Source organism: Anolis sagrei, chromosome 2 (genome assembly GCF_037176765.1).
Source record: "Anolis sagrei isolate rAnoSag1 chromosome 2, rAnoSag1.mat, whole genome shotgun sequence".
NCBI lineage: Eukaryota > Metazoa > Chordata > Lepidosauria > Squamata > Dactyloidae > Anolis > Anolis sagrei.
Window position 1 is genome coordinate 173,086,318 of NC_090022.1, and position 16,260 is coordinate 173,102,577.

Here is a 16,260-nt window from a genome sequence, read left to right on the forward strand (position 1 = left end):
TAGCAAACAGGAAAATGCTGGCTTATAATTTATCTACAGGAAATGCTTACCTGTTATTGACAAGAGCAATTACACTGCAAGGTAGGTTTGCATAGATATCCAATACAATTCTGGATGCAGAACAAACTGTTTTCAACTCCAGTTAATTCTCCTGCCACTACTCACGTTTTTGCAGAGATCGCTGGGGGCGGAGGTGATAGCACTGAGCTCCCTCCTGAGCACCGGCAGATTGTCTGAATGACTTGTGGATGGGATGCACATAGTTTGAGGATCTGATACTTCTGTGGGGCTTTGCTGGGTCTCTTTGGGGGAATTGGTATCGGGATCTTCAGATACTGGTCCGGCGGGGAAATCTTCAGCAGAAGACGAAAACGGAGACTCTACAGCACTTTGTGTGTCTTTCTGGCTCTCAGGGGAAGTCCCTGAGAAACTGTGCTCCTGGTACAAAAGCGTCCGCAGCTTCTCATCCAGAGTCTTGATATTGTTGTCAGCAAAATCCATCTTAGGGGGACCCTCACTGTCTGACTCCAGAGCAGAAGCGAAGGAAAGGCCTTCCTGGCCCGGGGTCTGAGCCATGGCACCAACCTGTTCAGAATTTATTGAGTTATCCATGTCCTCAGTGGCTGGGATGTTACAGCCATTTGATCTGGACAGGAAGGTCTCCGTAGACATATTCATCTCAGTGGTTCCAGCAGTTGGACAGGGTGAAAAGGATGAAAGGCAAGGTCCATCACCTTGAGTCTCTGTCCCCGAAGACTCAACCCAGGATGCAGAATCACGAGCAAGGGCATTGTTGTTGTCACCAGCAGTGGCAGACAGCAGGGTATCCATGCTGACTTCCACTTGGTGAGGACAAGCTGATTGCTCACTTTTCAAGATTTGGGGCTCAGATATCATGCTGTCACTCCTCAGGACATTTGAGCCAGAAGAAGGAGTAGGCCTTTGCTTGTTGTTAAGATCTTCCACAGTCTTTGAATAATCTTGAGGGCTCTCTTCTTTGGTATTTTCCTTTAAATGATCTGGAAACATAAATAATTAACTGGTGAGATAAGACATAAGATTCCAGATGCTGCAGTGTTTCTAGAAGCAAAAAAAAAAAAATACTTTTGGACTACAGTCAGCCCTCCACATTTGCAGTTTTGATGGTTGCATATTAGTCATTGATTTGATTACAATATTCTCTCAAATAATCTTTAACAATTATTATTCATGGTTTTTGTTTTTATTTTATTTGGTTAAGTCGCTTTAAACATACTTTTCAAACAGCCGAATACCTAAAGACAGAAATGCCTAAGCATCTAAGGAGGGTATTCACTAGAACCAGATTTGAACAGGCAGATACAATGGTTAAACATAAAAGGTTTAACTAAGTTCCATATAACAAACGTTTCTGTATCTGTGGGGCGGCAGAGGTACAGAAACGTTCGTTATATGTACTGTTTAGTTGTTATTTTGTACAACAAAGAGAGAAATCAATACCTCTGACCATTCATTATACAGAAGATTCACTGGGATCCCCATATCAAAACTACATTCTTAATGGCTGGCCAGAATGCTAAGATAACACACCGAACAGCCCTTTTCCTTCATAAAGCAACGCAGCTGAGAACTGCATATCTGGAGGCGATTGGAGTAAACTGTAGGGGTGACACAGATATCTGAAGTGGCTTGGGATTATGTAATAGCTGGTCTATTTTAACTTTTGTTTTAACCTTCGTTTTTAATTTTTGTGGTTTGAAATTTTACCTTGGCATTTGAATGATATTTTTAATTATCTTTTAACTTAATTAAGTTTGAATATATGTTAGTTCACTATTATGGGAGTCTTAGGATAGTGATTATTGTCTATTTGTGTACATTTCTGTTTTTAATACTGATACGGTCAGTGGACTAATCAATAAACTTTGCTTGTATTTTTATTTCAGTTTCATGGGTCCCGTACCTCCAGCCCCAGAGAAAATGCAGGGCTAATTGCACTGCTCACTGATTCCCACATCCAGCAAAAACATTGGCCATGCTAGCTGGAGAGTTGCTGGGAACTATAATCCAACAAGAAAACTTCTAAGCTCTGGGTATGATCCTTGAGAGGTCAGAACCCCTTATTTGTTATCATTGTCACTTTTAACACTTGTAATTCCAGAGATCAGGCACTTTTCAAAACATACTTATGATTGCTGAGATGACTTTACAAGTCCTAATGACACCTGGAGGGGATTGGCTTTAGTTTCTAAAGTTTAGACATACCCCAGGAAGCCATCCCTCAAACATTTGTAGTAGAAAAGGCCAAATGACCTCACAGAAAGACAAATCCAGAGAGATATATGGGTCTAGCCTAAAAGGAAAAGCTAGCATTGTAATGGCAACAAAATACAATATAACATTATAGGGTTTACCACCACAGTGTTAGACATTTCCTATTGTTATTACTATATCACCTTTGAGGTTCTCCTTCCCACTCTAATAATATTAGGCAATAGAACAAATGAGGCAAAAACAGACAATGTATATAAAGACTGAGGCAATTTTTTAAAAAAGTCTTGAGTCTTAAATCACACATAAACTGCAAAAAGACAATTACAGCTATTTCCATACATTATTTCTTGTTACCCAAGTTGAATAAAACTAATCTAATTCTTCCTTGAAAAAAACACAATACACACTATTGTTAGCAACAGGACATACCAAACCTGTCAGTACTTTTAGTCTGAAGGAGGTGGGTTTGGTAATTTTACCATGGTTGGTACAGAACAGATTTTTACCATGACTGTGGGTAACTTGCATTTCTATATTTAAAATGCCCAAAATTTGTTGAAAGTACCAAAAGCAGTATTTTAACAGTGTGTGACGATTGGCTTGAAAGGAACATATAATTCATGATTAAATTAAAACCAAGGAATAACAAATGAGAAAAAACCAAAGCCCTAGCCCTTAACATTATCTGCCTTCCTCACCAACACTGCATTCAGTCCATTTGGCACAATAGGGCCCTTAGATTTTGCTTTTTGTTAGGTCTCATTGCAATTGAAATGCTAATGCAACTGCAGAAGTGTGTACATTTACAATCCCTGGCAACCCACTCAAAAGAGAGTGGCTGTCCCTAAAGACAGAAAATAAACACTTGCCTAAACTAGGAAAGGAACTGTGGAAAGGAGTGGGGTGAGGAAGAATTCATAAGCCAGATGTTCCTTTCAACGACATTAGAATATGTACAGGCAGTCCCAGAGTTACAAACACCCAACTTACAAACAACTCAATGAATAATGGGGGCAAGACAACAGGAAGTGAGAGAAATCTCCACCTAGGAAGGGAAATTCACTACTGAAAGAGTTATCATGGGGAAAAGGTGTCTCCATTGAACTTTTATCACCAATCCTTGTTTTCACAACAAGCCATTTTTTCCCCAAAATCCAATAATCACAGGGACGGAAAGTGAGGTGAAATCTTCTGAACAGGGACACAGACCGCAAAACAAACACAACAGGGGTGTTAGCCCTTCCCTTTGCCATCCAAGCCTAATATATATGTTTGGCTGGAGTTACACTGAAAAAAAAAAGTACACATTCAGTTTAAGAGCACACCTACAGAACTTGGGGACTGCCTGTATTGTGATACTCTGCTTTAGAAAAATAAAGCTGTTCTCACTTTTTCTGACGAAGAGCCTAAAATCAATGTTTAGAAAATCAGTTCTAAACCAACAGCTTACCAAGGCATTTTATGAACTCTAGCCTGCAGCAGCTAGCAAGAAAATGGATTCTGGGGATTGTAATTAACAAAGAATCAAACAAACATACATTTCAAGTTCTGATTTTAAAAGTCCTACTCAAACAAGGAGTCAGAAATGAGCCACACTTTCAAAATCATCATATGCTCACCTGTCATCTGACATCCCGGGGCGGTTGTTGTTGACTGCAAAAGAGTATAGGGTGCTTGGGAGTCTCTGTTCCTTATTGTCTGATTGATGCAAAATCTCCAGCGGCCAACAGGGGATGATTGGGGAGCAGAGTCACCTGGAGGGAAAGAGAGTGGGAAGGAAAGAAGAAAGAGAGAGGGGAATAACTGTCTTATGGGATCATCGATGCTCTACCACCTCTGAAGTGTGTAACAAAAGGGGGGAAGGAAATCATATAGAAACACGACTACAGAAACAACCAGAAGCAGTATTAGAAGAAGCAGCGTGGTCCACTGGTCAAAATGCTTGTGTTGGTCTTACTAAGGCTGTGATCCCCACATATACAGTAAGAACAATATAAATCATACTGGAAAAAATGTTGTATGCCTTCAAGTTACAGGGTTTTCTTGCCAAGATTCATTCAGAGGAAGTTTGCCTTTTTTCAAGGAAATCAGTAGTAGGTTGTGCTAAAGTCACTCTGTTATGGAGCCATTCTTGGAAGGACAGGTTCTCTTATGTGATATTTCAATTTCTTCCTTATTTCAGTGCATATTCTTAAAGCAGCATGTGCTGGCTCTACCTAAGCATCTGTTAAGGCAAAGCGGGGGAGATCCTTCTTCCACAACACATGTTTATTCATGGAGATGGACAAAATGATGCATTTCCTTTTCAAGCATTTTTCTTCCTAACGTATCCCACCAGGAGCAAATGCAATACCCATATGTGGATCCACTTTCTCCATTTTCCTGGAGATGACTGGTGCACAAATACAGGAAAATGCATTTGTGGTGTATTTGTTGTTAGGGAAAGCATTCTGACTTTGCTTTGCTTCAATTCTATCCTTTCTTCTTGTCTTAAGGAAGCTCACTGGCAAAGCTGCCTGAGAATGTATGCATGCTAGACCATGTCTCCACCATCAACCCTGTGGGGTCTCCATAATGCCATGCCACCTGCCTGACATCAGGATCAGGCAGGTACTGAGTGTCTAGGTGCAGACTGCTATATGCCATATTGTTCCTACATCAGCAGGAACATTCCAGCACTATACTATTTCTCTCTCTTCAGCTGAAACAATCAAGAGCGGTGCCAGTGTACTAGAAATTAACCCATGATTCTAGGCTGTAAATGAAGAAATCCAAGCAGGAAAAGTCAGATCAAAACTTCCATTAAATAACATCATGCACAACCCAAAATTTCTATCTTGTCAAATATAGTAGCATTACCCACCTTTGTTTCTGTCATATAGAACTCAGTTTGCTTTACAAAGTTAACTATATATAACTGACCCCCCCCCCAAAAGGGGGGGGGGACGACAAGGAAAATCTCGGAGTCTGTCTTCAACTGGCAACAAAAAGAAGTTATCTTGCTGTTAACAGACCCACTCTCTAACCAAATAAATAGGTATTAACATGCTTATCTTACAACGAATAGCATATACCTGGCTATTTTCTAACTCTCCATTGGATTGCATGGTTTGGATACAATATTTTTAAACCTAACACAAATTTTTAATTTTCTAAAAAATTGCTTTGTTTTAACTTGATCAAAGTGTGTATCTGTTAGACACCTTGAGCTGCCTCTGGGAGAAAGGTGGGGGATAAATAAAGTTAATAATAATAATAATAATAATAATAATACAACCCCACCCCATTGTTTAAGTTGAGTGTTTGCTTTTATCACAGTATTTTGAAAACTCCATATATTATCAGCAATGTCATGATGCATGGAAAAGAAACCTATTACATTACAGAATTTGACTGTCACTTGTTAAAGAAAAGCCAAAATAGTTTTCTTCAGTTACACAAATACTTCCAAAAGCCCCTTAAATAAGTTAAAAAAAAAAACTAGAGATGGGATTATTTGAATCTTAACAAGTGTCTTAACCATTCAAGTTTTCCAGCGACATTAGTACTTGTTTATTTGCATGGATAGAAATTAAAATATATAAATAACATATGGTATCTAATCTGAGAAAGAAAGTAAGACTGGCATTGCTCTGTTAAAAAATACAAATCACCCAGTACTACAAATCAAACACTTGGCAAAACAAAATTATGGAAAAGTAGTCCATCATGGCATCCGATGCCTTTGTTATGATATCACCTTCTCTTTAGACAAAACACAGCAAAGAATCTTGCCCTCACTCAACTATTACTATTACTTCTACATTTATTGCATGGGATCTCAGCAATTTAAATGTGCAAGCACCATTTTTCAACTGATAATGGCATCCATCCACCATCCAGGTTATCTTTTTGTAGCTTAACACAGAGATATAGGTGAATTGGGTAGATCTATCACTACTTGATGTCTCAGCACTGATGACAAGTAAAGAAGTTCAGAACATCCTTCAGGATAAATCTTCAAATACTACCGATGGAATGAAAAAAAATCTTAATTCTAAAGGGAAAAAGGGTATAAATATTTTTTGCTTTGTTCACCACACCAATGGCCCAAGAGTTGGCAACACTTATTAGCAATACCTATGGCTATGTTTTTGTGTGGTATGTGATGTTATTTTATGTGATGTGTTTAATAATGTTTAATGTTTTATCAGGGGAGGGTCAATTTTGATGTTTTATACTGTTTTTTTATTGAAGGCTTTGAATCGTTGCTAACATTGTGAACCACCCTGAGCCCCCTTTGGGGTCGAGAAGGACAGTATACAAATACTGCAGATAAATAAATAAATAAACAAGGCATATTAAGACTTCATCACTGATGATCATAGCCTTTGGTATGGGATAACACCCCTCAGATCTTCAGATCCTTCCATCATAGTTATCAAGACCTTTCCAGAGTCGAGCATATGATGCAAAATGCATACAAAAAGGTATCATTTAAATAATTAACTACCATGTGGAGATTAAAAATGCAATAGGCAATGTAAGTGTCAAAAAGAAAATTTGCTTTAGTCTTTGCCAAAGCTATTTCCATCACTTTCACCTTTAAAGGAGGGTGGTTTTGTTTGGGGACCTTCTTTTGTCCTTCAATGTTAAATGTTTTAAAATAGTTACTTACTGCCAGTTTGAGTAGATGCTGGGTTTATCTGAACTTGTTCAGAAGATCCTGTCTGAATTAAAAATGAATAGATAAATATAAAAAGGGACTTTCCCAATTCAAGCACACACTTTGCCAGAAAACTGACTTTACTAAACAAACAGAGCTTACTTGGCTATTGGCTGGATCCGAGGGAACTGAGTCTAAAACAGAGGTGCGATCTTCAATAGGAATGCTGCGAATGATTTCCTGGGCTTGGCAAACAATAGTCCTCAATTCATCAACAAATTTCTCCTTTTCACTTTCCAACACAAAATCATCTTCAACCTAATAAGCAGCAAAGGTGAAAAAACAGGACTGAAATTGTTACTGAAGGTCTCTTTTTAACGCCCTTTCCTCTCACCATGTTCTATTTATCTTATCAAATTTTAACACAAAGAGAGAAATAAAAATACACGTATCACTTACATACCCACACAAATCATAGACACAATTTGAAGAATGTACAATAATTACAAAACACTAGTGAAAGAAAAATAACCCCAAATAAGAGAAAACATAGAAAAAGAAGCAATTTCAACCCAAACAACGTTTTATTTCTCTTTTTTGTTAAAATTCACTCATGATACAGAGAATATAATCTTCCATCACATTTTGTACAATATGGAAAATTTCAGCTTTTCAAAAAAGTAATATGTTTTAGTAGTAAGAAAATGCCTATATAGCCAAATTACTGAAATTCCATAAGGTTGAATTACTTATATTACTATAAGGTTGAACACCAGCAGACTCAAATCAAGGAAAAGCTTCATGAGTCCCACCAATCCTCTCAATGTTTCCCCAGCAACAGTAAGAGTATCCCTCTGGGCAGCTAAACCAGGAAATCCCAATTGCATGGCCCTCACAAGGGTCTGCCTCCAGGGGTAAACTAAGAATGGTCAACTTGGAAGTTCCTGAACAGACTCAAAAGTGGAGTGGGCAGATCAAAAGACAACCTGCCAAAATGGAACTACCTAAAGGAATCATGAGGAAACCCAAAAAAATTGAATAAATCATTTCAAATATGCCCAGATACATACTTATTAGGACTAAGAAATGAGGAGATTTCTCTCTTCCAGAGATAAACCAATGCCGCCACTCCCCCCCCCCCCTTCCTTCTGCTGCCAGGCCAGTCATCCTACTCTCTCTCTCTCATTGAGCAAAAGGGGAGCATATGGCTACAGCCCAGCGTACCTGTCCGGATGTATCTCCTTCTATGTCCCACCTCGGAGTTAAAGATCTTCAGGGGAGGCCCTGCTCTCGGCCCCACCTCTATCACAAGTGAGGCTGGTGGGGACGAGGGACAGGGCCTTCTCAGCGGTGGCCCCTCACCTGTGGAATTCAGTCCCCGGGGAAATTAGCTCATGAACATCCCGCCTCTCCTTCAGAAGGAAGCTGAACTATAATTAATAACAGAGTATCTACTGAGAAACAGGGACTAAGGAACTTGCCATGTAATCAGCGATGTCTTCTGGAGCATCTCCATCAACATCAAATTTAAATGTGACCATCTTATTGTTATGAGTCTCAAGTTGGCACTCCACAGTATTGTCTCCTGATGTTGACACCTGGTTGAGAAAATAAGAAGTCACTATGTCATGAGATTGCACCAATTTATTAGCAAACAAAGGTCACCTCTACTTGATAGTCCCATAAAAGAACACAAATAGCCAACAAGCACCATATTAATCCCTTTGTCCTTATAAGTTTATACACTTTTTGCTCTTTTGTCATTATGTACCTTCAAATCAATCCCATCTCAGGATAACCTTCTCACCAAGTTTTCTTGGCATGATTTATTCAGAGGAAGCACACTAATCTACTCATAGGTTAAAGGGCTGTAGGTATAAAAGGTAAAAAATATTCTCTTGAAGAACAATTTTATTTTCTGTATTGTCAAAGGCTTTCATGGCCGGAATCACTGGGTTGTTATAGGTTTTTTTTCAGCTATATATCTAATCATATCTCAACAAAAGATTGCCCCAGGCACTCCCAGGCCATCAAATGCTAATCAAGGTGGTCAGTTGAAACATGCACATCTGGCTCCAACAGACAAGAGTTCTTTGTCCCACTCTGGTCATTCCACAGGTATATAAACCCATTGTCCTAGTTCCAACAGACCTCACTACCTCTGAGGATGCTTGCCATAGATGCAAGCAAAACGTCAGGAGAGAATACCTCTAGAACATGGCCATATAGCCCGAAAAAACCTACAACAACCCAATTTTATTTTCTGTTTTTCCATATCCCAGCACTGTTCAAAATCTAGGATAAAGGAATTCAAGCAGTTTACTGTTTCAACTGATTCCGCTAAGACAGGGCAATTTCAGGACTTTGAGTCCAACAATATATGTAAGGCCATACTTTGCACAATCCTGCATAATTTTCAGTGACTTCCCCTCTGCTTTGAAGTTCTCACACTCTGTTCAAGTAGAGCTATGAGAGAAAACACAAGGTAAAGAGGGAATCACTGAAAATTCCAAATCTCCCTTTCCCACTGACAAGAAGCTTTTCCCCAGGAGGAAAAAAAACCCAGATGACTCCTTTCTGAGCAGCTTGCATTATCGACTGCATTTAAGTCATACACAAAAAATCTGAAATCTTTGTGAATAAGAACACTCAAGGTCACTTAACATACATTAACCAAAGAAACAGTATTGTTACAAAATTTACACTGACATTAGTGTTCCACATGTTACGAGTATCAATCTGTGAGTCACAAGTAGGAATATAAAAGAAGTCCTATCTTAAGTAAATAACCTCTAAGATGGGTTCTGTTCAGGCCCAAACCAAACAAAATCATTTCCTCAGATTGATGGTTTGTTGTTTTCTATTCTAGAACAGCAAATAGATTAGTCTTAGCTTTGTACTGTACAAACCTTCAACACAGTGAGCTGAAATTTGGTTCCTTTCTCTGATCGGGCACAGGAAGTCCTCCTTTGTTTGCTCTTGTCTTGTTTGCCATTTCCACTTGGAAGATCACAAGAACCTTCCTTCTGGGTGGTTTGGTCAGGGATTAATCTAAAGAAATGGGGGAAAATGATAAGCATTTTCAAGAGAATACATAGAGACTTTTCTTAGTGGAAGTGGGGAAAAAGGTGATCCCTTTCCAAACAAATGGGAAGAGATATGCTTCATTTGTCTTGAAGTTGTGTTGCTTTACTATGTTACAGTGTGCCTAATTTTTTTTGGGGGGGGGGAGGCATATCATAGATCAGGGGTCCCCAACCTAAGGCCCAGGGGCCGAATATGGCCCTCCAAGGTCATTTACCCGGCCCTCACTCAGGGTTAACCTAAGTCTGAAACAACTTGAAAGCTTACAACATCAACAGCAATCCTATCTCATCAGCCAAAAACAGGCCCAGAATTCCTATTGAAATACTAATAAGTTTATATTTGTTAAAATTGTTCTTCATTTTAATTATTATATTGTTTTAAGTGTTTTTTGCACTACAAATAAAATATATGCAGTGTGCATAGGAATTCATTCATGTTTTTTTCAAATTATAATCCGGCCCTCCAACAGTTTGAGGGACTGTGATTTGGCCCTCTGTTTAAAGAGTTTGAGGACCCCTGTCATAGATCATGCTGGTTTCCTACAAGGAAGACCAGTTAAAACTACTTTTAATAATTGAATAGGTAGAGTGTAAATAATCACATTTAATAAATAATCTTCATTTCTTAATGACGATCACATCTCTTAAACAAAACTTAAGTTATCCTTAACATTTAGAGACTCATATGCTTATCCTCATATTATGTATTATTGAGCTATTTTTGTGAACTCAGTACTTACAATTTTACAAAAAAAATCATTACAATTATACAATATAGAATAATACTGTAGAATAATAAACATCTACCTATTGCATAAAATTGGGGGTGGGGAGAGAGAAAAAAGAAAAGAAGAAAGGGAGAATGAGAAGTTCTTAGCTACTATAGTCTGCACTAGCCATGCAGGCATAGCATGCTTGCTGGTGAATCTCCTCTGTGGGAGGGGGTGGTGGTGAAGTAAGCACTGGAGCAAGAGAGATTTTAACTTATACAAAATGATCACCATCTTGAAACACAGGCTTCAAAATGGCCACTGTGAAATGTTGCAGCATGCTCGTTTGGAAGTGTGACAGAAGTAACTGAGGTCACAACTGTGATGGCAGGTATTGTGGACTTGAAGGACAATGGGCTTTGTTAGGATTGGTCTCCACCTCTTCCACTAAGCCCCCTTGTCAGTGTTCATCGTCACGAGCACCGTTGGAGACTAAAGTCTTTTTACTTAAAAGATGGGATCCCCACAATCCTAGAAGTTTCATGTTTGGATGCACAGGAAGGATCTATTTCGATCTGAACTGCACCAACAGCTTTGTCACAGAGGTGGCTCTGGAGGAAGCAGTCATTGTGATGAGTTGATGCTCTTGGGTGCACTTCCAGGGGAGACAGATAAGACCACACACCCACCAGACTGTGCCCCCGGTGGCGCAGTGGGTTAAACCCCTGTGCTGGCAGGACTGAAGACCGACAGGTCGCAGGTTCAAATCCGGGGAGAGCTCCCTCTACCAGCTCCAGCTCCTCATGCGGGGACATGAGAGAAGCCTCCCACAAGGATGATAAAAACATAAAATAATCTGGGCGTCCCCTGGGCAACGTCCTTGCAGACGGCCAATTCTCTCACACCAGAAGTGACTTGCAGTTTCTCAAGTCGCTCCTGACACGACCAAAAAACCCACCAGAAGTGTGCAGGAGAGTTTCGAGAAGCATAACTTGTTTTAATTTATTTTCGTTTGCTTTCATATTAAAGGGCACATTAGGGAACATTAGCAAATAAAATTAAAAGGGCAGAGGAAAACTGAAGGGAAAGCTACAGGGGGAAACAGAAGGCTAAGGGCTCTTTTTTAATTATAAGGGTAAGGAATTGAAAAAGGAAAAGGAACAAAGAAAATTAAGTGAAGAAAAAAAAGAGAAATCAGAGGGTTTTCTTAGTGTGGCAAAATGAAGAACTGAAGCAAATTGAGATGACGACTAATATGAAATTTTAGTTCAATATCACTCTTGCCTGGATAGCGAAAATTGACTCATTCATGGATATTCACCTATTATGTCCTATGCCAGAAATGAGAGAGCTTTGGCCTTTCAGATATTTAGCACTTCCAACTCCTAGAACCACCAACCAACATAATCAATGTCAAAGGACTGTACAAGCTGTAGTTGAAAACAACTAGTGCAAAAAAAAAATTCCCACTTTCGAGAGCCAATGTGGTATAGTGGGTCGAGACTTTGGAAACCATTGTGTGACCTTTGGGAATCACAATCTCTCTGCCCTAGAAAACCCTATGGAAGGTTCCCCTTAAGGTTGCCACAAGTCATAAATGACTTGAAGGCACACAACAACTGTGGGATAATAATAATAATAATAATAATAATAATAATAATAATCCTTTATTTGTACCCCACTACCATCTCCTGAAGGACTCGGTGCGGCTTACTAGAGGCCAAGCCCAAATACAACAATGAATTAATTACTCTTGGAGTAGACTCACCCTTGGACAGAATCTTGTTTTTGAACTGTGGGTTGCTCCTCTGCTGCTAATATGGAAACCTGTAGGTAGGAGGGAGAAAATGGATATACAGTATTCATAATTTGTAACAGACAGTAATATTGATTTAAAAAAAACTAACTCCATAAAACTGTGTGCTTTGCCAGATTGAGATACTAAAGATATACATCCAAGTTAATATTGTGTTGTCAAAGGCTTTAATATTATTTCAGTACATGTTATAGAGATTAAAATCCTTAGTTGCTAAGTGTAGAGATTCTAACTGTGATTTGCACTTGCTTTTCATATGCATGGTTGCACTGCAATGTGGGTATGTCAGTATCAGCAGTCTCAGAAATACAAACTCATTAATAATTCCCAGTGAGACAGACAGGAGAGTAAAATGGAAAGTAACTAAAACACAATATATGGTATATTCATATGTCATAATCTGTAAACAAAGGGGACAAATACCACAGAGTAACTAGTTTCAAATGAGCTATTTTTATTTATTTCATTTTTCAATAACAAAGACATAACTAAGGGTTCATCTACACTATAGAAATAATCCAGTTTGACACCACTTTAACTGCTGTGGTTCAATGCTATGGAATCATGTAGTTTTACAAGGTCTTTAGCGTTGTCTGCCAAATAATGCTAGCACCTCAACTAACTACAATGTGAGTTAAAGTGGTATCAAATTGCATCAACTCTACAGTGTAGATACTCCCTAAATGACTTCATAGTTATAGTATAATGGATTATTTTACTTCTGTTACAGTGTATCTATAACGTATAAAGTTATTTCCATAATTACAAAAGGGGGCTCATTCTATAGATAGCCTCACTGCCTTTGGCCAGAAGCTTATAATATTTCAATTTTAGAAACAACAAAGCTTTCGTTTTCTAGTTTGTTTTCAATGATGAACAAGTAAAGACTTTTTATTTCAAACTAGCCATCCCCTGCCACGCATTGCTGTGGCCCACTTTGGTGGTAATGGGGGTTCTGTGTGGGAGGTTGGGCCCAATTCTATCGTTGGTGGGATTCAGAATGCTCTGTGATTCTAGGTGAACTATAAATCCCAGGAACTGCAACTCCCAAATGTCAAGATTCTATTTTCCCCAAACTCCACCAGTGTTCACATTTGGGCATATTGAGTATTCATGTAGAGTTTGATCCAGATCCATCATTATTTGTGTCCACAGTGTTCTCTGGATGTAGGTAAACTACAACTCCCAAACTCAACATCAATGCCCACCAAACCCAGTATTTTCAGTTGGTCATGGGAGAAATGTGTGCCAAGTTTGGTTCAATTCCATCGTTCAAAATGCTCTGTGATTGTAGTTGAACTATAAATCCCAGCAACTACAACTCCCAAATGACAAAATCCATTTTTTGAGTGAAGGACATAGATTGGGTTGTTAGGTGTCTTGTGTCCAAATTTGGTGTCACTTCCCCCAGTGGTTTTTGAGTTCTGTGAATACCACAAACGAACATTACATTTTTATTTATATAGATGTGTTAATTTTAATAGGAACTAACTACATTTCTGGTGGTGAAGATGGGGAGATGAAAATGATCCTTCTCTCTAAGGTTTATTGATATCTACAACCAACAGGTAACAGCAGTCTGGCTTGTCATTCAAAAAAAAATAACCCATCTGGTTTTCAGTGTGTTTCTCTAGTTCTCTGAAGAAGATGCAAACCAGAGTGCTTGATCCTGCTGGCTTTGAATTTCGTAGTAAACAAATAATGGTTGGAAAAGCCCATGAGTTGTTTAACCTTTTCTGACTGCAGCAGGAGCAATCAGTCAGCAAACAAACAAATACTGGCTTGTCCACGATAGTCACAGCAATGTCCAAACTGGGTTACAGAATTGCAAAATATCCTTATTATTGTAAGCTCTTAACAAGTTTTCAATTGTTCTCAGTTTTGATGCACATAGCTCTCATGGAAGGCTGTGCCAACCAGATTATCTAGCAGTTTTGTCACAAATACCACGTGTGAAAAGATTAGAACACTTCCATCTAATTAGCAAGGAGCCAAAGAAGCCTTTTAACCTCTTTAAACAAAGAAAATATTCATGTGTTTGCATCAAAGAAAATGCAATTCAAACAACAACAGGTTAGATCTAAGTTATGAGTGTTGCAAAGCATATAATCCAACATCTAGTTCCACTGTTGGTAGCACCATCAATCCCCTTTGCTGGCAGCTTTATCGTGCACATTTTAGGTACCTATGACTTCCTGTACCCCAAAGAGGTTTTTCTGTTTCCCGGATGGTTGGTCTGTTTGGAAAAGTTTCTTCTTTTGGATTACAGTTCCCAGAATCCCATAATAAGCATAGTCAGGAACTGCCCTGAGCTCTGGTCAAAACTTAGAGAGGAGGCTCACTACAATCTATAGAACTCTCTCCTTTTGTTTGTGCACTAGTTAAGTAAAATTTTGTTTAGGTTAATTTTTTAACTAGTCTTGTTATTCTAATGATATTTTACTTATCTTTCACAATGCATCCTCATATTTTTTTAAAACGGTTAAGATGTTTAATTGTATTTCTTAAAAATTGTTTGCCAACAAGAGCAGGTTAATAACTGGAGCGGCGTACAGGGAACATACAACTCCCATGTTACACCAGCTCCACTGGCTGCCAGTTTGCTACCGGGCACAATTCAAAGTGCTGGCTTTGGCCTATAAAGCCCTAAATGGGTCCGGCCCAATTTACCTGTCCGAACGCATCTCCCCCTATGAACCACCGCGGAGATTAAGATCTTCTGGGGAGGCCCTGCTCTCGGTCCCACCACCATCACAGGCGCATTTGGCGGGGATGAGAGACAGGGCCTTCTCAGTGATTGCCCTTCAGCTATGGAACTCCCTTCCTAATGCGATCAGGTCAGCCCCCTCCCTCTTGTCCTTTAGAAGGATGATAAAAACGTGGCTGAGGGACTGTGCAATGAGGCAGCAATAGGAACCCTTAGTATGCCAACCAAATTCGATATGGTTGTTGAGACAGTTTTAACTAGTGGATTTTAACGTCAAGATAAGTGATTTTAATGCTTTTGTATGTGTATGGTCTAATATGTTTCGGCACTGAATGTTTGCCGTTTATATGTTGTGCTCCGCCCTGAGTCCCCTTCGGGGTGAGAAGGGGGATATATAAATGCTTTAAATAAACAAACAAACAAACAAATAAATTGTATGGTATCATGGTGGGATATAAATTACTATTTAACTAATTAGTTATTTGAGGCAGTTAGGAGTTACTGGATACCTCTCTGCCTAATACAATTGAAAAAGTGGGCCTTGGGAGAAAATTAGTAGTGGAGGAAATGCATCATATGGTTCTGTCCAAGCTGGTTTTATGTTCAGGTGTACATAGTAATTTGTTCATTGTTTCAGGTTTTCCTTGGGGGGAAAGGTGGAAAACAGAGAAGCCGCTATTAAATGCCAAGAGCAGAAGAAGACTGAGAAGAATTTCAACTAAAGAAGCAGGAAAATGAAGAGAGGAAAGGAATTGTGAGCAACAAATAAATAAAATAAATAAAACTGTATTTATGTACCACCCTATCTCCCCCAGGGGACTCGGGGCAGTTTCCAACATATAAGGCAAAATGTTCAATTGCCAAAAAAGACAACCATACAGACAAATTAAAATTAAATGAAACAACATAAAACATAAAATCCTACTAAAACATACATACAAAAATTAAAAATTGCTTTCATTATTGCTCCATCAGAAAGGTTAAAATACTAATGTTGTGTTTGTTTGGTTCTAGGTTATTGTTGTCCTTTTATATTGTTAACT

General features: G+C 38.8%; 1 protein-coding gene across 4 annotated transcripts in view; it reads right to left on the bottom strand.

Moving 5' to 3' along the window:
• Positions 1-16,260, bottom strand: part of WNK3 (WNK lysine deficient protein kinase 3) — a 132,600-nt gene that overhangs the window by 22,720 nt on the left and 93,620 nt on the right. For all 4 annotated transcript variants that reach the window (XM_067464155.1, XM_060763287.2, XM_067464153.1 and 1 more), the window contains exons 11-17: positions 12,463-12,521; positions 9,808-9,949; positions 8,380-8,496; positions 7,061-7,216; positions 6,911-6,962; positions 3,873-4,007; positions 166-1,019 (exon numbers count right to left, since the gene is read on the bottom strand). In XM_067464155.1, coding sequence (XP_067320256.1) covers positions 166-1,019; positions 3,873-4,007; positions 6,911-6,962; positions 7,061-7,216; positions 8,380-8,496; positions 9,808-9,949; positions 12,463-12,521 — 1,515 coding nt within the window. The remainder of the gene's footprint in view (positions 1-165; positions 1,020-3,872; positions 4,008-6,910; positions 6,963-7,060; positions 7,217-8,379; positions 8,497-9,807; positions 9,950-12,462; positions 12,522-16,260) is intronic.